Raw genomic sequence first — 21,367 nt, 5'->3', positions numbered from 1 at the left:
CGGGCACGTCCGAGCCAAATGAAGCAATTGCATCTATAGAAGTTCTAATCAAGCCACACAAAGCAAGCAAAGGAACGCCTATACTTAGAGCATGTACAGCAGGACTCCTCAAATTGATCGGGTGGACGCAGGGACGACTGACCGGACAGGAGAGAAAAACAAAAAAATAGCAAAAAGTTGACCCAACCGGACCCCTCAAAGCCTCCTTAAACGCCCAGGCTATCTGTCAACCCTCATATTCATCTCATATATGTGATGAGTATGAGGAGTGCCCGGGCGTGCCCGGACAGTGGTCCTGCGTCCGCCACATAGGATTGGGTCCTCCCATAGAACATATTTTTCTCTCTCTCCTTCTCCACCAATCACATGTATGTGATCGGACATGTACAAAAAGTGAGAGACATGGCTCTGTAAACGTAAAAACAGTGAGTCAATTTTGTTTAATCCGGCTGTGATGAAGATGTGAACCATCGAATCAAAGCCGGATGGATGAAGTGGCGCCAAGCTTCTGGCATTCTCTGTGACAAGAGAGTGCCACAAAAGCTAAAAGGCAAGTTCTACAGGACGGCGGTTCGACCCGCAATGTTGTATGGCGCTGAGTGTTGGCCGACTAAAAGGCGACATGTTCAATAGTTAGGTGTGGCGGACATGCGTATGTTGAGATGGATGTGTGGCCACACGAGGAAGGATCGAGTCTGGAATGATGATATACGAGATAGAGTTGCGGTAGCACCGATTGAAGAGAAGCTTGTCCAACATCGTCTGAGATGGTTTGGGCATATTCAGCACAGGCCTCCAGAAGCTCCAGTGCATAGCGGACGGCTAAAGCGTGCGGAGAATGTCAAGAGAGGGCGGGGCAGACCGAATTTGACATGGGAGGAGTCCGTTAAGAGAGACCTGAAGGATTGGAGTGTCACCAAAGAGCTAGGTATGGACAGGGGTGCGTGGAAGCTTGCTATCCATGTGCCAGAGCCATGAGTTGGTTGCGAGATTTTATGAGTTTCACCTCTAGCCTACCTCAATTTGTTTGGGATTAAAGGCTTTGTTGTTGTTGTTGTTGGCTGTAGATGCTCTTATTTGCGCGTATAAACAGACGCTACTTCCAAAAAGAAGAGCATTTTCTATTAAAAAGAAAACAACTAAAAAAAGCAGCCACTGAGAGGCTATCAGTCTCTCACCGCTCAGACAGACACTTCGCTTTCCCCGCCGCCTGCTCTCCCCGCCGCCTGCTCTCCCCGCTGCATCCTCTCCTTTGCACGCCGCCTCCACTCCAGCCCGCCGGCGCACTCCGTCTCCTCTCCCCAACATGGCCTCGCCTCGCCTCATGGCCAACCCCGCCGGTGTTCCGTAGATGGACTCTACCGCCTCCGTGCCCCGACGCAGATCAAGCCGTGAGCTGCTGGATGTGATGCGGGGCGGGCATCTCGGAGCGAACTGAGATCCACTGCGTGTACGTGGTGAGGACGCTTCGACCTAGAGCTCCATGGCGTCCCACAACCACGAGCACCTCAGGTTCAGTCGGCGCCAGATTGAGGAGAGTCGCGCCGTCGTCAAGGGCCATGGAACTCGGGACGCCGCCGCCCTGCCCCCGCTCCGACGCCATCAAGCATCACCAACTCAGCTCGATGTAGGGGGAGGATGCTTCTTCTTCTTGGGACGTCGGGTCGTCGTGGAAGGTCTCCCTTTTCCTCCCTCTCCTCGTTTCGATTTGGTACGGTGCTAGATTTGGTTCCCTTCCCTCCCTGATGCGGTTCCACACGCCTCTCTCTAACATCACATTGCTAGCATAGATTACTCAACATCTACTGCCATTTAAAAAAACTTTACATGAAAGAAAATGAAAGGGGTTCAAAGTCTGCGGAGCAATTTGGCATTCGAGGACATCTTCAAGTCAGAAGAGAAGTAATGTACTGAAGTTCAGTCAATCTAAGGATAGCAATTAACTGTAAGTCAATCTTAGGATAGCATTCGCCTGCAAATATGTGTACACATACTCCTGTTTGAACAGCAACAGCACCACGGTGGCCTGTTTCAAAATTTCACTAATGGATGGAATTTTTTTACTCAAAAGAAGCACAAGCTTACCAGATCTCTATAGGAAGGTATCTGCTCAGGGAGCAACATGAGGTCAACATCTTCCCCTTTGCTAGCATATTGCTCACCATATCTCTTAGTGTCTAGTTGACCATCTTCATAATCAAGAGCACCAGTAAGAAAAGCAATTACACTGCTATTTTTATTTAAGAATAAACAGTTGGTAGTTAGACATAAAAACAGCAAGTACAAAAGTCTTTGCAAAATACACTATCCTTACAAACATAATTGCCTTCCTGACAAGAAGCATTTAAAATTTGTAGAAAGAGACGTGTTAACTTACCCTAAGCAAAAGTATAACCATACTCTGAACTCAAGTACTCAATTAGAGAAGACATGGCTGTTCCAAAACCACGCCCACCAAGAAAAGTTGTATCTGCTTCCTGCCTAGAAGCAAAAATTCTCTCCCATGAAGATGTAGGCCATAGTGTGTCCAGGGCAGCGATAATTCTGTCCTTGCATGTATCAACCTGCTCTTATAGATTAACTTACAGTTAATTGCTATCATGATATTTAATAAACAACCTGCTTCACACTCTATCCCTAACAATAAGCAAGAATTTTGACTTCAGTCAGAATGGAAGTAACTTTACATGCTCAAAAAAACTATACATTACGCAGATGTCATAGATGCTTGCAGTTTTCATTAGAAATATTTCACATTGGTAGAGAATGTCACAGCTTTGTGAAAAGCATTGTGGTCGCATGGCTGATATACTCATCGTCTACAAGCTATATCTCCATTGCAGCACATAATAGTGGTGAACTAATACAATATGAAGACTTGCAATGTAAAAAAAGATCCATGACATGAGCAAATTATCGATGTCAAAGGTGTTGCATTCGATGTCAGAACAAGTTGCTATAATAGATCTAGTTATCAAGAACAATTGTACTGAAATTCATAAATCCCTCTCCCTCTGAAGTGCTTGCTTTTCTTCTGTAAATATGAGTGTGAATTAGCTACAATCTGAAGACTTGCAATGTAAAAAAGATCCATGACATGAGCAAATTATCGACGTCAAAGGTGTTGCATTTGATGTCAGAACAAGTTGCTATAACAGATCTAGTTATCAAGAACAATTGTACTGAAATTCATAGATCCCTCTCCCTCTGAAGTGCTTGCTTTTCTTCTGTAAATATAACAGATTTAGTTATCCATGACATGAGCAAATTATCGATGTCAAAGGTGTTGCATTCGATGTCAGAACAAGTTGCGATAATAGATCTAGTTATCAAGAACGATTGTACTGAAATTCATAAATCCCTCTCCCTCTGAAGTGCTTGCTTTTCTTCTGTAAATATAACAGATCTAGTTATCCATGACATGAGAAAATTATCGATGTCAAAGGTGTTGCATTCGATGTCAGAACAAGTTGCGATAACAGATCTAGTTATCAAGAACAATTGTACTGAAATTCATAAATCCCTCTCCCTCTGAAGTGCTTGCTTTTCTTCTGTAAATATAACAGATCTAGTTATCCATGACATGAGCAAATTATCGATGTCAAAGGTGTTGCATTCGATGTCAGAACAAGTTGCGATAACAGATCTAGTTATCAAGAACAATTGTACTGAAATTCATAAATCCCTCTCCCTCTGAAGTGCTTGCTTTTGTTCTGTAAATATAAGTGTGAATTAGCTACAATATGTGCAACAGTTGTTTTTCTTCTGTATGATATAGACGTAAATTAGCTACGATGCACAATATGAGCAACGATTGTTTTTCTTCTTTATTTTGCTCATGCCACGCGAGCAACAGTTTACCTTTTGACAAGCTGCATCTCCAGGCTTGAAGTGGCGCTCATCACCCAGTATGATGGGAAGACTCAATGCCAGAGTCGACATTATTGGCATTTTCCTTGTTAGAAACGGCACTGTGGGGTGTTTTTAATGAATTTGGACCATGAAATGGAGTCTCATCGGACATCATCACATCAACAGGTATGCCAGGATCACAATTGTCTGTACAATGTCAGTTGTTCACACATAAATGAAGCTATTATGTTTGGTTAGAAAAACATCACCTTTCGCCACTGGTTTGTATCATAGTTGGGTGACAGCAGAGTGCACCGTGGGCTTCTCTGCAGTGTGAAAATCTTCTGTCAGAAATAATTGATCATCAATATGAATATACTTGTGATTCGTCATATGTATCATAAAGAACAGAGAAAATGGACAAACCCGGCGGTATGCCCACGGGTGTTATGGAGTGCGCTTTCCATTTAGAATAGCATATGTAGTTTTCTTATGATCCCTTGCCTCACGTCTCCTTTTTTAATATCATGCATACCTCTCCCTCTCCCTTTGTCTCCTTAAATCTTTTGGATATGCTTTTTGACCTGTGAGAAATGAGATCTTCAGGATTTACAAGGTCCAAGTAGGTAAGAGTTGGTGATATATGTATTTACCTGAATTGCCGTTGTTCGCTTGCGGCCCTGAAATGGAGTCCGTACCGCACTACCCCATTATAGATCATGGTGTCCTGTAGATATCAAATTTGTACACACATGATGGTAACAAATAATATATCAGAAGTGTAATGGTGAAATTTCCTGTATTTTTCTTTCTCATCATAAGATGTGGAAATTGAAATAATCTAACCTTGCAGTGGCAGGCTGGAAGTACTCCGATGTCGACCAATGTCCTTGAGATGGTGCGGCCACCAGGGTGAGGACGGTGTGGACACCGAAGCTAGGGCGGCGTGTCGGGATGGCGCCAGGTTTCCTTGAGACGGCGGCCAGCGAGTCGAGGACGTTATGGACACCAGATCTAGGGCAGGTCGTCGGGACGGCGCCAGGTTTCCTCGAGACGGCACCTGCTAGGGCAGGTTCGTGGCCTGGTGGCGGTGTTTTTTTTTCTATTTAGCTGTTGGTGGCGGCGTTGATCACGGACGTGCTGTTTAATTTCGTGGGCTCCCATCGTTGGGTTGTCTAGCATCCTAAGCGGGGAGTCTGCCGGCAGAACATTTGTTTTGAACCGTAGATCTGATTGTAGTATGGTGAATGTAACGTGGACAGTTGGATGGAACTTAATGGGTCAGATCGGACGTGGGGGGTTATCCTGTGTGCACTTTTTGGGGTGCATGTAGGGAAAGTCATGTTTCGTCTTTTAATAGTAGTATAGATGTAACATGAATCATACAAAAATTATAGATACATTTAAGACGTGTCAGACATCCCAAGCTTACTATAAAAATTATAAATAAGTTGACATTTAAAAATGATGCATGATTGATCTCTAGTGCAACTATTACATTCTCATGGCTACGGCTGTGACATCCAATACACAAAGAGATGTGAGATCAGAGGAATCCTACATTTCGAACATTTCGAAGAGCAACTTCCACCATATGACCATACTCCATTAATAATCCAAAGTAATGCCCTCACTAATCCACTTATGCTCGTAGGGAATTCTTATAGCAGGTGTAAATTCACTCAAATATGGATATTTAAGTTCCCATCGTTAAATAACTAACCAGAGCACATTTTCCTTTTGTCTTAAACTATATCTTCAACATGCATTACCACATTAAAACTTCATGGGAAATATATATAACCATAACTCTACAGGCACACATGCAGATGCGATACTGCTAATTATTATTAACCAGACATAAAATCGTTCCCGTGTGCAAGACATAAAATCGTTCAAGTCCAACAAAGTACAGAAGGTAGTATCAAGATCGACATTCAAGTTACCAACTACAGAACTAACTATCAGGGTTAGATGCTCATTTAAAAATGATGCATGATTGATCTCTAATGCAATTATTACATTCTCATGGCTACGGCTGTGACATCCAATACACAAAAAAGATGTGAGATCAGAGGAATCCTACATTTCGAAGAGCAACTTCCACCATATGACCATACTCCATTAATAATCCAAACTAATGCCCTCACTAATCCACTTATGCTCGTAGGGAATTATTATAGCAGGTGTAAATTCACTCAAATATGGAGATTTAAGTTCCCCTAAATTCTAAAAAGTGCATACGCATTAATTAAAGGTAACGAGCGGCCGGTCTTACACACGCATGCATGTAGTTTTGTGGTTTAAATTTTGTCTTTATTCGTGACGTGGCATGTACTACTAGGATGGTTACATGGGCAAGACACCGCATTATTCCATGGATGCGCATGTCCATTTATTCAGGTTTTCAAATTTTTAAAAAATCATATCTTTTAAACCGTGCTTCAGAATTTAGATCCGTTTTCACTATTGGAATCCTCGCGACGAGATCTTTGAAACTAGATCCCGCATGGGTATGTTTTAAGGAACTTTTTATGCCAACTTTGATGCTATATTGTGCAACTCTATTACTGTATTGTGCAACTTTATTACTACATCGTGCAACTTTTTTCCAAAACTAATGTTTGAAGCTGCACCTTCGTATGAGGTTGCAATCTAGAAACCACGACAACTTTGATGTGCAACTAGTCTATTGCCTCGACGAAAGTCGATGTGCAACCTCCTCTTGTAATGTAGTCTAGTTACACACACATTGATGTTTAGTTGGCTTGTAATATAGTCTAGTTGCACACACATTGATGTTTAGTTGGCTTATAATGTAGTCTAGTTGCACACACATTGATGTTTAGTTGGCTTATAATGTAGTCTAGTTGCACACACATTGATGTTTAGTTGGCAGGAAGACTAGTTGCACACACATATGCTCAATTGGCTTCTAATTTAGTCTACTTGCACACACATTGATGTTTAGTTGGCAGGACACTAGTTGCACACACATATGCTCAGTTGGCGCGGTAATCTAGTCTAGTTGCACACACATTGATGTTTAGTTGGCAGGACTTTTTTGGCACACACATATGCTCAGTTGGCGCGGCAATCTAGTATAGTTGCACACACATTGATGTTTAGTTGGCAGGAAGGCTAGTTCGTCGAAACATCCCCATGCGGGATCTAGTTTCGAAGAGCACGTCGCAAGGATTCCAGCGGTGAAAACGGATCTTAATTCCGACATGTGAATTAAAAGTTATGCTTTTTTTTAATTTTTGAAATCACGAATTAAATACACCAAAGAATAAAACGCATGCACCGAAAAGATGACTGTGCAAACATTTAAGAACCAGGTGAAAAGCTTTCTTAATTAGGATGATTAATTAAAAAAGGGACACAAAATTTCCAGTTTAGGCCGGCCGCTCGAGTAGACTAAGCGAGCAGCCGCCGCTCGCTAGACTTGGCCTTAAGGGCATCTCCAGCCGCGCCCCCAAGAAGGCCCCCCAGGCGTCTTTTCGTCCACTGGCGCCAAAAAATCGGCCCAGTCGCGCCTCCAAGAGCCCAGTTTTCACCGGCTCAGGCCGAAATTGGCGCCGGCGGACCCAACCCGAACCCGACGCGCTGGGGGTCGCTCGGGGGCGCCGGGTGAATCGTTTTTGGCGCGAAGAGCCGCGGGCCCGCCGCGTCAGCGACTCTACTCTCTTCTTGCCCCTTCGTCGTCCTCATCGCCTCGTTTCCCGCAGCGAATCAATGCCAAAGCTGCCGCGCGCTGCCGCGCCGGTCAGCCTCCATTGATACCTCACGGGCGGCGCAGTGAAGGCTGGGCGGCGCGTCCCTCGGCCGCCACGCAATCACGCCACGCGTAACGCGCCGGCCAAGCCTACCACGCGGCGCCTCCGCCTATAAAAGCCGACTGCAAGCGCGCCGGAGAGGCTCACCCCGATCATCCACCGACGACGCGCTCATTTCTCCCCCTTTCCTCCTCTCGCTGTCACCAGTTGAGAAAGCATGGCCGAACGTTTCCCAGGCGACGGCGCGGCGGCGAACGGATTCGGGCGCCGTCATCTGCGTGAGGACGAGGCTCGCCTCCTTTTCAAGGCCGAGTACCCGGTCCCGCCGGACATGCGGGTGCCCGGGGCTTGGAGGATCAGCGCCGGTGGCGTGCCGGTGCCACCACCACCCACCGGGGCGACGCGGCGTGCGGAGATCGCACGCATCCGCGCGTCCCTGCCGCGGGCGGCGAGGGAGGGGCCACGGTACGTCCCCGACAGCCCGCTCTGGGAGCCCTACTTCCGCCGCCGTCACGCCGAGCAGCTCGAGGCCACCAACGGCGTCGTGCCCTCCGGCAGGCTCAACTCCGATGGCCGGCACCGGTGGTGGGGCGTGCCCGGCCGCACGTTGGAGGCCGTCCTCGAGTACATCGAGGGCGGCAACACGCCGCGCCTCGAGTATCCCGCTCCCCCGTCCTGCTCACGCCGCCGGGGAAGCTCCTAGACGCCGAGGCGCATGGAGACCGGGGCGTCCTCCTCCTCGTCCGGCGGCTCTCCCTGCCTCCGCCTCCGCCCCATCAAGCCGGAGCCCCAGGACACGCCTGTCAGCGCGCGTACCCGCAGCTCCGGCGGCTCTCCCTGCCTCCACCTCCGCCCCGTCAAGCCGGAGCCCCAGGACACGCCTGTCAGCGCGCGTACCCGCAGCGCCGGCGCCCTCGTCGAGCCCAAGGTGGAGTCCAGCCTCCCCCCGGAGTACGAGGAGATAGCCCGGCACGGCTTCTCCGACGAGAACGCCATGCGGTGGTCGCGCGATGACTACGTGCGCGAGGAGATGGTCCGGCAGCGCCGGGCCCTGGAGGAGATCGCCGCCTGCAAACATGGGCGCAAGGACGGGGACGGTGTCATCGTCCTCGATAGCGACGACGACGACGCCCCCGGACCGTCCAACCCGCCGCGCCAACCGGGGGAGGGATGCAGCAGGGACGGCGGAGGCGTAGGCGGGGGCGACGACGACGACGACGACGGCGATGACTACACACGGTTCTACAGCATCCTCGGCATGTAGAACCGCGTGGGCGGGCGGCGAGGGAGACGGCGGGGGTGGCCCGCGATAGTTTTTTTTCTTTTTTAAAAAATATGTTTAAATTTGAACGAACTCGCCCGTGTTTGCATCAAATTTGAACATTTTAAAAACCCGTGGGGGCCGCGACTGGGGGGCATTACGCCCCCAGTGCGCGGTTTAGCGCCGGTGCGCCCCCAACGGCTGGAGATGCCCTAAGTTCCCATCGTTAAATAACTAGCCAGAGCACATTTTCCTTTTGTCCTAAACTATATCTTCAACATGTATTACCACATTAAAACTTCATGGCAAATATATATAACCATAACTCTGCACACACACATGCAGATGCGATACTGCTAATTATTATTAACCAGACATAAAATCGTTCCCGTGTGCAAGACATAAAATCGTTCAAGTCCAACAAAGTACACAAGGTAGTATCAAGATCGACATTCAAGTTACCAACTACAGAACTATCAGGGTTAGATGCTCACTGAAAGTCTGACATCTCAAGCACAATGTTCCAAAATGATCATGTATTGTTTACAGTAGTTACTGATACGGGCTTCCATCCAGAGTTTCAAGAACAATGGATAACAACAAGAGAACAAGAAGGGTCATTGGCTGTTCCTAATAAGCTTTGGTTTTATCATTCTGATCCGTCAGGGAAATGATCAAGTGCATTCTGCTTTCCATTAACATAAAATTCAATCACTGCTTTCATGCGCGCCTCCTTATCAGGATGGTAGTTCAAATGCACAATCACTGGCTTCAACTTCCGCAGCTGAGCACTTTTCCTCACTGTCTTGAAGAGAACTTTGCTGTTCATAAAGAGATATATATCCATGGTTCTTTTGGATGCATGTAGGCCTTCATAACCAGGATGTGAGGGGAAAAACAGTTCCTCGTTAAAAACAGCCTGGTCCCATGATTTGGGTTCACGAGAAAGGCGCCCAGCTACCCTATCCAAAAGCTCAACTGAAGGAATTGTTGGCCTTATGAAGAAAAATCCAGAATTAAAAACCCATATGCGCATCGTGTGTGCGTATCTTGCCCAGCCCATTGAAGGCTCATCAAACACATCATTGAAACCATAGGCTGTCATATTGTCATGGCCATCACTCATGGACTCTATATCAGAATCTCTGTAAAGATGATCAAAGGGATTCTGGAAGAACATGATATCAATATCAGAGAGGAGAACACTGTACCCAAGCTGCAAGAATTCCCTCAAAATGCGAAACTTCAGAGCAGAAACAGCATGGTTTCCACCTGTCTTCCCTATGCTGTCAATGCCTTCATCAGGATCCCGCCGATAAACTGGGACGTCTTTGGACTTGCAGAAGCTCTCTATGCTGTCATCTAATGCAACAACCAAGTAATTTGTGATTCCAACTCTTTTGATATTAGTAAACCACATCTCAAGCGTCTGTTTCACGTTAGAGTTTGCCACTGCAACGATGATTTCTTTCTTTACAGCAACCTGTTGCAATATGTTAGCCAGTCTGGGATTGGTGGATTCATCAGGCATGACTGTTGGATTTGTTCTAAGAGACTTCACGGTACCAAAAGGACCAGCACTATACAAAGCCTGGTTTTTTCCTTGCCCAGCCATTTGAAGCTTCATCGAGAGTTCATTGATCTGCTTCCTGAAGTCAGCATTTTTTCTCTCCAATGATGCCAACTGTGACTGTAGGTTGGTAACTTCCTCCGATGTCTCACAAGTAACTGAGTCAGCCTAACATATCAAAATATAATTGTAAATAGCAGCATGTGAAGAAAACATCTTAAGAAAAACACACCTTCGTTATAATAATTGAACAATCAACAACAGATATGTAAATGTACAAGCCAACTGAAAGATTATGAACATCGGATTGACCATACATGAACATACAAAATTTAGGAATGCCATTTTGGAAGGTGCAGATTTTGGAAGCATAATTTAAGGTATATAGCCTTCCATCATTTCTAGATATATGTACAGAACTTCTGAATGCCCCTGTAAAAAAATAAATAGGAATGCGTTATTTTGAATCTGTTTGGTGCTGGAGCTCGGCACCTCTGGGTTAAGGTCCTCACGTGCTCGAAGGTGGCCTTGGCGGGCAGGTCGCGCGACTACGGTCTTCACAGAGTGCACGCCCGTCAAGCAGCAGTATGGCGTGGAGCTCTCCAAGTGTGGCGCATCTATCCGGGGGTAGGAGGGGTGCACGGAAGGAGGAGCGGCGTCGGAGGTTTGCATGAGGGTGGCGGAGGGGGAGAGAAGTCAAGGTTGGGAGCGCAGAAGATGGCGAGGGAGTTGCGGGGAGCTCGCTGGACTCCATCTGCGTGGCATCAGGGTAGAAGGAAAGACGAGCGCCAGGAGAGGCGGAGAGCTTGCCGGATGCCATGTAGTGGCGGCGATGGAAAACGGCGCACGAGGGGAGAAACAGGAGAATAGAATGCCCACTATATTTTCCCTACTCTGCCTAAATATAAAGGCAAGTTAGGTGTTTTTAGAGGGCCCTCTAAAATTATTAGGGATAGAGGGCCACTTCGGGAATCTGCTAGAATTGTTCTTAGAGGCCTATAACAATGATATATGACTATTTTGGTGCACGAAGGTTAAGGTCCCACAAGTCATTGCCTTTAGAAACGTTATTTCAAAATCTAATATTTTATATCAAGAAAGGATGCTTGGCTTCGGGCAATTTGGCAAAGCAAAAACTAGTTGGAGTTTCTTTGAAACCTAAGAACAAATGGGAATAATGGGAAATATAACTACTGAGATACACACTTATTTTAGGAATCTGCAAAGTGCAATTAACAAGGAAAATCATCTGAAGGTGAAAGCCAAAACAACATACATGGGCAAGGCTTACAGAGTAGTGTAGACAATTAGGTGAGAACCATGGAGCACCTAGATGTCTGAAGCTAACAGTTTTATTCTCTATCTTGTCAGGTTGTTTGCAATTTCCACTCCTCATTGCTACCAAGGTGCATGCCTGTTTTTCCGGGCCAAGTTCCGGGCGGGTTCCGGGCTAATCAGAGAGATTGCACGTATGTGCAACTCCTCTGGAGACCCCGGAAACTGGCCAGACTTGTCAACGGAAGTTCCGTAGTACGGAAGTTCCGGGCAGGTTCTGGGCTCTCCAGAGAGATTGCGCACATTGTGCACTGTCTGGTTTCCCCGGAAGCTAGCCGGACCTACCCCGGAAGTTCCGGGGTTCACAGAACCCTGGCCAACATAGGATTTAGAGAAGCTCTCTCCTCGGACATGAAGAATAGATTCAGTGCATATGTTTATGTGCACGTGTACGTGAAGTTGATTCCCACTGTATCTTCAGGGTGCACCCCCTCTTAATAATGTGGTTGCCCTATGAACTCTGTAAACAAAAATGGAAATCAGGCAATGCTTCTTTTTCCTTTTACGAGTAGAGGGGCATCCATCCATGCATCCTTCCATGTTATGGTGGCACTGTTTACAGACTAGAGCATGTGGTTAGATCACTAAGATATGTTGTCATAAATACCAAAAATCATCAAGAGCATAAATGCCCTTTCAGTTTTGCCTGTTACGGTGTAATTCATTCCCATTATGTTATTTGATTCAGATCACTGCTAGGACCCTGACTGTATGGCACAGCTATAGGCACTTGACAACAAGCGCTCGAAATATCATTTATTCGTAGATAGACAAAATAATGAAAAAATTTGTTGCTAACAGGAACCCCTGCACAAGCTACCGGCTGCAGCCATTGCAAAATATAGTAGTGCTTGTGCAAAGGTGATTATTTTCTGCAACACAAATCGAGCAGCATGTGCTGCCAACATCGCTGACCAGCATACAAGTGTTCAATCATTCCACTGACTACTTAAGCAGATGTAATAACCAGCCCAACGACATCCTTAAGTAATCACAAAGCATAGCAGAAACCAGAAGAATATAGCAAAATGCAGACATCGCCTTCTTCCACTACAATAATCATATTTTTGGATGTACAACAGCTAAAATGCTAGCAATCTTTGAGCATCGCGTATCCGTTCTGAGGTTATGACATTTTTTATGCTAATCTAGGCAATTACCTTCATATAACTGGAGCATCTTAAGTATTCTCCACAGTCTGCTCATAATTGGTCCAAACGGAAAATGGACGCCATCATTCCCTAACACATCTGAGTTCTCACGCATACCTGGTTGACTTAGATTCTAAGATTCATCCATTGTCGTTACACGGTTGCATGCTTCCAACAAGAATCATATATGAATATTAATCTCACACTAAGCGGACCAACACTAGAAAACCTTTCAATCGAGATACATCACAAAACCAACAAGTCATCTACTTTCCGTCTACCAAGAAATGAACAGGGAAGCAAGAAAGGAGGAATGGATTACCCGGCGACGCCAGTGGAGGGCGGAGTCGGTGGAGCGGGAGATGAGGCCGTCGGGGTAGAAGAACGCGCAGACGCAGCCGAGAGTAACGCCGACGGCCACCGCCGCCGCGATGCGGGACCCGCGGGACGGCGGCTGCCCGCTGCCCAAGCCGGTGCGCATCAAGGGGGGCTCGCGCCGGCCGGCCATCTGCCTCCGTGATGCCGCCGCCGCCACCGAGATCTGGCGAGAGCTATGGAAACGGCGGAGGCTTTGGTGGATTCCTTTCCCGTCTTCTTTCTGGAACGCGTGGTTTAAGCCGAGACGTGACGACCGGTTTGCTTTGTTTAAGTGGAACAAACTGTGCTGTTGGCACACTGGACGGCAAATTTTGCCTTTTTGATCTGGACAAATGCACCAATTTGAAATGATCTTTTATTTGAAAAAGATAGTAACTATATGTATGTGTACAAGGGCATCTCCAAATCAGACCCTCAAACCACCCTCAACCGTCCGGACTGCATGATCCGGATGTTTTGTGCTATCCAACACAGTTTTATATCCCCGCAAAAAAAACACAGTTTTATATCACAGAATCATAAGAGTGAACAAATTGCAATTCCAAAACGATGATAGCCATTGTCCTACTCCTACCCTTATATCTTGTACAGTTAACTTACTAATTGTCTATTCCAATATGTTTCAACATTCGAAATATTATATTTTGCAATGCTCGCTAAAGATTATTCAATGCCCGTTGTATGATTTTTTATAGTATTTTTGTTCTTTTAATCGTAAACTACACGCAAAGGTTGCACGAGGGCATCTTTAAGGTGGACCCGTAAACCTCTTGCGACCGTTAGGACTGTGCCGTCCGGACCATGAAAACCAATCAACACGGTCCTGTATTGATCCACGGGGCAGACGCGATTTCTCCCGTAAACCGGAGACAAACGTGCTGGAGTCCTGGCATTTCCGGCTTGGTATTTCCAGACTTAAAGGTCGGATTCCTGGCATTCTTTGAATTTGTTTGCGGGAGTCAGGATTGATCTCACGCCTGCTTCTGACCGCCTTGACCCTCCAAAACCCCTCCTCCCTTGCCCGTGCGCGTTCCCGTCCGACGCCAGCTGCCCGCATTCATGTCGTTGTAGAGCGCGCCGCTCAACATTGAAGACGGCTCAGGGCGGACGTGACCTCTCACTGCCTTCGCCATTGAAGTTGCACGCCGGCCGAGGGCGCCGCCCGGGACGCGTCTCCGGTGTCTGCGACTGTTCAATGCCAGAGACGCGTGACTGAACGGGACGGGACGGACATCTACCACGCCCGTTCAATGCCGCCCTCCGTCCGTATGCCGTCATTAAGTTGGCTCGCCGTCCGAGAAACCCACTCCGGCGTCGCGCATTGATGCACCCGGACGCCTCGCCTCACCGAAATCCGCCATATAAAAGCGGCCACACCTGGCTAACTCCACACCAAAAAATAAGCCCCTCCACATCTTCCTCCCTTACACTGCATCTGTCATGACCGCTAGCGGGAAAGCACTGTGGGATAGTCTGTCGCCGGAGATGAAGCACGCGGTGGCCGCCCTTGTCGCCGCCTCACATAGCCGCCATGCCAGGCGGATTGAGGCCGGCTTGCCGGCCAGCTCGCTCGAGGTCTCTGACGACGAGGACGACACGACTATGGAGACGAGCTCCGAAGAGTCCGCCTCGGCTCCCGCGCCTCCTGTGCACGTCGGCTTCACCATGAAGCAGGCACAAGCGCACTTCGATGCCGTGACGACAGAGGTGCAGCCTGCATCGACGCCTTTGCTGACGTTCCAGCGAGTGCAAGAGGAACAACGGTACAACCTGTTTCTCCTAGAGCAGCATCGGTTGCGCGGAGGGCAAGATCTACAGCGAGCGCGCGAGCGAGGAGGCCATGGCCGCGGCGAACCCAAATTTCATCGCGGAGCAGCGTGCCATCTACGATGCCGGAGGCCCAACTGCAGGCGATCACGGAGGAGAACAACGCCAGTTGCGTCTCCTACGCGTTGCCGACGAACCAGTAGCCGGTCCGGTGGACGACGATAGTGCCGGCGCCACCATTTTCCTCGTGGACCTCACATCCACCGGCGGTGGACAAGGTGCAGACTCCTCTAAGGATGAGTAGGCCACTGGAGGCGGCGGGGCCTGGTGTCCCGTGTGGGCCGGTCCGTCACCCGTGTTCTACTCTTCCTCGCCGGAGACTGCATCTTCACTTCATCAGTCTTGTCTCCGGTGCTCATGAAAACGACGGAAGGAGGACGATACGGGCTTGGACGCTAGGCACCGCCGCTGTAGGATAGGTTTAGGAGCGGGTCATTTTGTTCTAAATGTTCGAAATGTAATTAAATCCGTTGTGTTTGTATGTAATCCGTCATGTTTGTATGAAATCCGGTCATGTTTGCATGAGTTTCATCCGGTTTGCTGAAAAAGAGTTTGAAATGTATGCGGCTAGTGTTGGATGACCTCCTCCCTCATCCGTGTCTGCGAACTGGTCTTCTCTTTTTGCGGACGGATACATAAAGAAAAATTACGGGGTGCCGTTGAAAATACCCTAACACAATATTTTCATGACTTCCTAAACCAGTGATCAAACTCCTCGTATTATATAATTTCATAGTAACGTGCAGAGATTGCGCTAGTAAGAGATAAAATACGTGTGCGGTCACTCACACACTTCACGCAACGCACCCGCAGCGTGTTGCCTTAACTGAGTTCAAGTTTAGGTTAATGTGGCCTTTGTTGGAACTAAACTTTTGTTTGACAGTGTATTGCCTCACTCTTTTCTTTTGTTCCACGGAACCGTGCATGGCTCCACAAACACAAAATGAATCTTGTAATAAAGACCACGTCATTCATATCATAAAGATTTCTGTTTAAACACAAGCTTACAAATAATACGAAAGTGCGACGACTAATTTGTCAGGTTTGGACAAAACCTAGATTTGAAACGACCCTATTTTAAGCACTCACAAGCAAATGGATTGGTCAATCCTGGATATTCAACATGTCTGGTTATTAAATTTAAATATATATGACGACAACTTGTTGTAAATTGAAGTTAAGCACCTTCACAAGACCTTTTTCCTACATGAAGCCCCCTTTGTTGCTCTTTGAAATATTCATCCGTGAAATCTTTGGTGCAGAGAAACTTAAAGCCGATGGACTCTAGTACCATTTAATACAGAAGAAATAATGTGACAAAGTCAATTTTTGCCGGGTGGCATCATGGTTTCTCAGCGTTATATTCTTCAAACGAATGTCATGAGAGGTGAGAAAACCTTGATGGTTTCCTAAATAGACAGTAAGAATAAAAACACTTAAGGTCTAAAAAAGAGTATGTCAAAAGATCGGTTGAACTGTTAATTCTGGTACACTATATATGGTCAGTCAATATGCGTGAAATCATTACCTTTATATACAATTTCTTCAAACATGAAAAGCATCACATCAAGTCAATAAGTTTATCCAAATCAAGACATTTCATGATGATACATAAGACCTTGATAGAATCCACCACTACACCTTTGATAGGCCATTTATGGGCAATCTCTTCATTGAGCATGGAACATAATATCAGTCAAAAGTGTAGATGATATGAAACTTATGCGATTGAATTAAATGGAGCTTATATCAATGCATCTTATGATTCAAAAAGTGTAGATGATAATATACAGTACCTGAATAATCGTGGAGCCAAACACAATCTTGAATTCATTAGACCAATCATAAATTTCGCCTAAGGTCTCTAGTTTAGGCCTAAAGATGACGGTTATTTGCAAACACAAGTAACGAAAATCATGGAGAAACCTCTGAAGCGACGGGACATCCTCGATGACCAGCCCCCCTTTGTCAGAATGTATTCCAATGCTTATAAGGTTAAGTGACTTTATTCAGAGACAATGGTTGTCTATTTTGCAAACAAGCAGCAAGCACTCAAGGGCAGGATAACTCAAGTGCATGATGTTGTGCAGCGAGACCTCAGATATATCAACCTCCACAAATGAATGTTTCTTGAGCAGTGGGAGTCGAAGCATTTATACCAGATTATCTGCACTGGGCGAAGGTGACAGTATGAAGATATGAGATAAACCGCCAGATGGATACCGGAACTCGAAAAAAATGCGCATCTAGAAGTTAAGCAAACTATTTGAAACCATAGCCAGAAAGTGTTTGAAAGTTAAACAACAATATGGGCAGCACATCTAACAAATATCCGTTCTATAAATAATCTCCAAAGACGATTAGTACGAATAAGATTACATACGGGAATGATATAAATGATCAGATGTGAATGAACGCATGTAAATTAAAATATAAGCCAAAAACCTTGTGCTACTAAAAATGAAGAATGACATTTTACCGTTACTCTTATATCTTTCTTTTTTGACAAATCCTATATCTTCTACTTGTTGACATTAAGGCATGAAAGAAGGTTGTTTCAAACTAGGAAGCCTTATGTCCAACCTCCCACATTGCCTACAAGTTCAAAGAAGAGATGTGTAGACGAAGTTTCACATCCAAGCAAACATGGCTACACCATTCCATCAATAAGTTTGCAGAACTGAGATATATTTGGAGGATTGTGGACCAAATGCAACAAAAACCTAAAGTGATATTCTACAACAAACTATTATTTGCGTCAATGTGGTCCTCTAGGTGAAAACCCCTGTCTGCTATGTCGTTGCTTTATGGCATTCTCGGGACGTCATCTTAGAGCTTGGGCCCTTTCTTGTCGTGCCGCGACGACATCTTCAGGCAGGTTTGGACCGTAACTTGAAGCATATGCGCTGACGTATGACATTCTTGGTGCCCCCTATCCTTTAAACGTACTTGTGGCATTTGCGTCCTCCATGCTTGATGTTCGATGGCAAGGACGACGCTCCTTGGTCCTGAGTGACAGGTCAGAGGGTTCTCCTTGATGATAGTTTGGCGAGGGCGCGGTGGCGCGATACAATGTTCCTTTAGGGAGGCGTGGGCTCTTGATTCTTTGGTGCGCGGGCACTTCTTCCTACGACATGTCTCCTCCTGTGCTCATGCTTGACGTTGAGATGCCGGTGTGTGGTAGTGCATGTATTTTGCATTGTTTTTGCGTTGTAATTTATTTGGCTGGGGTTTTCTAATCTGCTTTGTAAGAGGACTTCTTCAACACTTCATATTGTTTTACTACTAGAATAGAAGTTGAGATGTTAGCACATTCTAAATCTTATATAAAGAGGAACAAAAGATCCATGGCTCTTAGGGCATCTCCAAGGCGGACCAGTAAACCTCCCGCAACCGTCCGGACCGCGCTGTCTGGACCGCAGAAGCCATCCAACGCTGACCTGTATTGATTCACGAGGTGGTCCGGATGTGATTTCTCCCGCAAACCGGAGACAAACGGAAGGGGCGGTGCGGGAATACGAACCGATCCCAAGCCCGCTACTAACCACCCTGGCCCACCAAGAACCCCTCCCCCCTCCCGTGCGCTCCCCTCCGGCGCCAGCTGCCCGCATTCATGCCGCAGTAGAGCATGTCGCTCAACATTGAAGACGGCTCAGGGTGGACGCGGCCTCTCATTACCTCCGCCATTGAAGCGGCGTGCCGGCCGATGGCGCCGCCCGCGACGCGTCTCCGGTGACCGCGCCTGTTCAGTGCCGGAGACGCGTGACTAGACGGGACAAGACATATATCTACCGCTCCCATTCAATGTCGTGTCTGTCCGTCTGCCGCTATTAAGCAGGCTCGTCGTCCGACAAACCCACTCCGGCGTCGCGCATTGACGCACCGGGACACCTCGCCTCACCGGAATCCGCTGTATAAAGGCGGCCACACCTGGCTAACTCCACACCGCAACACAAGCCCCTCCACATCCTCCTCCCTTGCACTGCATCCACCATGGCCACCAATGGGAAAGCACTGTGGGATAGTCTATCGCCAGAGATGAAGCATGTGGTGGCCGCCCTTGCCGCCGCCTGACATAGCCGCCGTGCTAGGCAGATCGAGGCCGGCTTGCCGGCTAATTGCTACCTCTTGAGCACTGCGTTGGTTTTCTCTTGAAGAGGAAAGGGTGATGCAACAAAGTAGCGTAAGTATTTCCCTCAGTTTTTGAGAACCAAGGTATCAATCCAGTAGGAGATCACGCTCAAGTCCCACGCACCTACACAAACAAACAAGAACCTCGCAACCAACGCGATAAAGGGGTTGTCAAGCCCTTCACGGTCACTTACGAGAGTGAGATCTGATAGATATGATAAGATACTATTTTTGGTATTTTTATTATAAAGAGAAATAAAGATGCAAATTAAAATAAACGACAAAGGAAATAACTAAGTGTTGGAAGATTAATATGACAAAAGGTAGACCCGGGGGCCATAGGTTTCACTAGTGGCTTCTCTCAAGAGCATAAGTATTACGGTGGGTAAACGAATTACTGTCGAGCAATTGATAGAATTGAGTATAGTTATGAGAATATCTAGGTATGATCATGTATATAGGCATCACGTCCGCGACAAGTAGACCGAAACGATTCTGCATCTACTACTATTACTCCACACATCGACCGCTATCCAGCATGCATCTAGAGTATCAAGTTCATAAGAACAGAGTAATGCTTTAAGGAAGATGACATGATGTAGAGGGATAAACTCATGCATGGCAACAATACAATACGTGCCTTGCTGCCCCTGCTGTCCATGGGAAAGGACACCACAAGATTGAACCCAAGCTAAGCACTTCTCCCATTGCAAGAAAGATCAATCTAGTAGGCCAAACCGAACGGATAATTCGAAGAGACTTGCAAAGATAAACCAATCATACATAAAAGAATTCAGATGAGATTCAAATATTGTTCATAGATAAACTTGATCATAATCCCACAATTCATCGGATCTTGACAAACACACCGCAAAAGAAGATTACATCGAATAGATCTCCAAGAAGATCGAGGAGAACTTTGTATTGAGATCCAAAGAGAGAGAAGAAGCCATCTAGCTAATAACTATGGACCCGTAGGTCTGAAGTAAACTACTCACACATCACCGGAGAGGCCATGGAGTTGATGTAGAGGCCCACCGTGATCAATGCCCCCTCCGGCGGAGCTCCGGAAAAGGCCCCAAGATGGGATCTCTCGGGTACAGAAGGTTGCGGCGGTGGAATTAGGTTTTCGTGGTGCTCCTGGATGTTTGGGGGTACGTGGATATATATAGGAGGAAGAAGTACGTCGGTGGAGCAACAGGGGGCCCACGAGGGTGGAGGGGCGCCCAGGGGGATAGGCGCGCCCCCTGCCTCGTGGCTTCCTCCGTTGTTTCTTGACGCCCACTCTAAGTCTCCTGGATCACGTTTGTTAAGAAAATCACGTTCCCGAAGGTTTCATTCCGTTTGGACTCCGTTTGATATTCCTTTTCTTCAAAACCCTAAAATAGGCAAAAAACAACAATTTGTGTTGGGCATCCGATTAGTAGGTTAGTCCCAAAAATGATATAAAAGTGTGAAATAAAGCCCATTGACATCCGAAATAGATAATATAATAGCATGGAGCAATCAAAAATTATAGATACGTTGGAGATGTATCAAGCATCCCCAAGCTTAATTCCTGCTCGTCCTCGAGTACGTAAATGATAAAAGAAGAATTTTTGATGTGGAATACTTTCTAACATATTTCTTAATGTAATTTTTCTTTATTGTGGCATGAATGTTCAGATCCGAAAGATTCAAGATAAAATTTTAATATTGACATAGAAATAATTGTAAGTGCATCTAGTGCCCTTAGTGATTTTGGTGTATTGAAGACTTATAGGTTAAGGGACTAATGCGTTTATGAGTGTACACAGGTCTATAAGTCTATGAGGAGTTTTATATTTACAAAGAAAGTCGACCCTTAAAAACTAAGTTCTTCGACTGAAGACTTTGTATTTCTGAAGACTTTCTGAAGACTTTGAAAGTGAAGAAAATGGTGTGACCTTGAAGACTTAGTATTCATTCGAGGAACATGAAGCGTGAAGCCTTTTGTTTTTGTAGTTTCATTTTCTCTTTCTTAAGTCATAGGAAACACCGTACTGTTAAAGGGGGTCGAGGAAATACTAAGGAAAAATTTCTATGTGATGCTCAACTCAAAATC

The 21,367-nt window shown here is 46.4% G+C and overlaps 1 protein-coding gene and 3 long non-coding RNA genes across 4 annotated transcripts; 1 reads left to right on the top strand and 3 right to left on the bottom strand.

Annotated features, from left to right (window-relative positions):
* Positions 1 to 1,158: 1,158 nt before the first annotated feature.
* Positions 1,159 to 5,267, top strand: LOC125536500 (uncharacterized). Its single transcript, XR_007295060.2, has 3 exons — positions 1,159 to 1,676; positions 3,885 to 4,038; positions 4,706 to 5,267. It is a non-coding gene; the product is annotated as an uncharacterized LOC125536500 (long non-coding RNA).
* On the bottom strand, positions 1,683 to 3,998 carry LOC125536501 (uncharacterized). The gene is made up of 3 exons (XR_007295061.2): positions 3,862 to 3,998; positions 2,378 to 2,564; positions 1,683 to 2,189 (listed from the first exon to the last, which is right to left on the bottom strand). It is a non-coding gene; the product is annotated as an uncharacterized LOC125536501 (long non-coding RNA).
* On the bottom strand, positions 4,047 to 4,845 carry LOC147984356 (uncharacterized). Its single transcript, XR_015615960.1, has 4 exons — positions 4,699 to 4,845; positions 4,506 to 4,579; positions 4,279 to 4,436; positions 4,047 to 4,178 (listed from the first exon to the last, which is right to left on the bottom strand). It is a non-coding gene; the product is annotated as an uncharacterized LOC147984356 (long non-coding RNA).
* Positions 5,268 to 9,302: 4,035 nt separating the features above from the next.
* Positions 9,303 to 13,589, bottom strand: LOC125536502 (arabinosyltransferase RRA2-like). Its single transcript, XM_048699727.2, has 2 exons — positions 13,271 to 13,589; positions 9,303 to 10,630 (listed from the first exon to the last, which is right to left on the bottom strand). The coding sequence occupies exons 1-2, from the start codon at positions 13,454 to 13,456 to the stop codon at positions 9,542 to 9,544; spliced, it is 1,275 nt and encodes a 424-aa protein (XP_048555684.1). The 5' UTR covers positions 13,457 to 13,589; the 3' UTR covers positions 9,303 to 9,541.
* Positions 13,590 to 21,367: the final 7,778 nt, after the last annotated feature.

This window comes from Triticum urartu, chromosome 2A, assembly GCF_056163025.1.
Source record: "Triticum urartu cultivar PI428250 chromosome 2A, HENAU_Tu73, whole genome shotgun sequence".
Lineage (NCBI taxonomy): Eukaryota > Viridiplantae > Streptophyta > Magnoliopsida > Poales > Poaceae > Triticum > Triticum urartu.
This window is presented reverse-complemented; position numbering and strand designations above follow the sequence as displayed.

Excerpts from the sequence above, each read along its gene's own strand:
- LOC125536502 (XM_048699727.2), bottom strand. The coding sequence starts at position 13,456 with ATGGCCGGCCGGCGCGAGCCCCCCTTGATGCGCACCGGCTTGGGCAGC. Across the intron at positions 10,631-13,270 it reads CCCTCCACTGGCGTCGCCGG|GCTGACTCAGTTACTTGTGA; the intron begins GTAATCCATTCC and ends TTGATATGTTAG.